Source organism: Zerene cesonia, chromosome 13 (assembly GCF_012273895.1).
Source record: "Zerene cesonia ecotype Mississippi chromosome 13, Zerene_cesonia_1.1, whole genome shotgun sequence".
NCBI classification, from domain to species: Eukaryota; Metazoa; Arthropoda; class Insecta; order Lepidoptera; family Pieridae; genus Zerene; species Zerene cesonia.
This window is the reverse complement of record NC_052114.1, coordinates 834,337-835,968: the sequence shown is the minus strand read 5'-3', so window position 1 is coordinate 835,968 and position 1,632 is coordinate 834,337. Positions and strand designations below refer to the sequence as shown.

At 30.5% G+C, this 1,632-nt stretch overlaps 1 protein-coding gene across 1 annotated transcript in view; it reads right to left on the bottom strand.

Annotated features, from left to right (window-relative positions):
* Window positions 1-645: 645 nt before the first annotated feature.
* LOC119831208 overlaps window positions 646-1,632 on the bottom strand; it is a 13,030-nt gene continuing 12,043 nt past the window's right edge. The window contains exon 8 of the mRNA XM_038354498.1: window positions 646-851. Coding sequence (XP_038210426.1) covers window positions 677-851 — 175 coding nt within the window. The 3' untranslated portion in view covers window positions 646-676. The remainder of the gene's footprint in view (window positions 852-1,632) is intronic.

The window sequence follows — 1,632 nt, the reverse complement described above, 5'->3', positions numbered from 1 at the left end:
TTCTACTAATATTATAAATGCGAAAGTAACTGTCTTTTGTATGCGCCTTAACTACTGGCCTAATTTGAGTAAAATTTCTACCATTACGGGATCTTAGCATGGAAATTCCCGTGATTGAACCACTTTTTCTTTGGCTACGCGAAAGCCAGTTGACAATAATTGATAGTTTTTAGTTATTGCTATTATAAAATTTACGTAATAAATCGTAAATGAATATAATATAAATTAAATTATTACGCTCACAAAATATATATTAAGTAAACAATAACGATTGTCAAGCTATTGTGTCCTAGTTATGGTTTTATAAAAGAAAATTGATTTAATTTTATTAAAATACAACCATGAACTCGGTGTTTAAATGAAAGAAATAAATGTTTATTATAAACTAGTGGTCCGCTTTACGTTTTTCTATCATTTTCAAAATCAAATCAAAACTTATTTTATGTTGAACAGTCCATATATTGGTAGAAGTCTAGAGGCCTAGTATAAAACAAATTGTATGGTATATAGGTTAAACCTTGTCTACAGTTGTAATCAAGGTTTGGCTACTGGCCGACCGATGATTTATTATATATTTATTATGTGTCAGAACATTATTATTAACTACTTAGTAAATGCAAGAAAAATTATTCAAGTTCAAATATTTATTCAAATTATTTTACAATCTTCATTATATTTAGTGTCCAATGTACGGCAGACCAGCCTGTTTGTATATCTGGTCCCAGAATTCCATGCGCTGCTGATCTGCGTACCTTCCAACGGAATATTTCTCTTGTATATTGAAGTATTCCTTGCCTGATGGTGTGTATGGGAGCCAATCTACTCCTAGACTGCCATCGGGCGTGGGGTTACTGAAAATGATAAGTTGTTAGGAGTTATTTAGGCAGTAGTTAATAATGAGAATATCTAGGAGAAAGTAATTTTATGATATTTAAATAGTAAAAGTTTTAAAAATGATTTTTCGCAAACAAACAATACATAACAAACAATAAATAAGAAAGAGTGGTTTATTATAATTATCATTGCAGAAATATAAAAAGTATATGAAATAAATAAATGTAGATTAGGAAATCCTTGTGTCTGGCAATAAATTCTGCACTCAATACAGTATATATACGTCTCAGACAATAATAAAATTAAATCTTCTAAGGCTTGCAATAATGCAATAATAGTTGGATCGATGTTATATAATTGTTAGACATTATTAAATTCTTCACGCGAATGTCGATGTTATAGCTAAGCCGTGGGTATCCATGCAAGATTTCCCCACAAAAAAGGGTTACCATGAGATCATCAAGCAGTGGTAAACCAGTGTGGGAAAATGGCAGAGCATTACTGGAAGTAGTAATAGTTTACTGAGTTAAGACGTCATGGTGACCCGCAGATCACTGATTCATAAACTATAAGAGTATGGCGTAATTATACCACAAACTTGAAAACCACAAAGGTAAACGCAAAGTTATCATAGTTCATTAATTCGCAAGTAAACAGAATGTAATGTTTTTCCTTTTATTATGACGACGATGAAGTATGAGGATAAAAAAAAAATAATTTAGATGATTAATAATGACATGCTAATAAAGTATATTTAAGAGGTAAATTGTTATTTACTCAAACGGTAATATCAAAGCT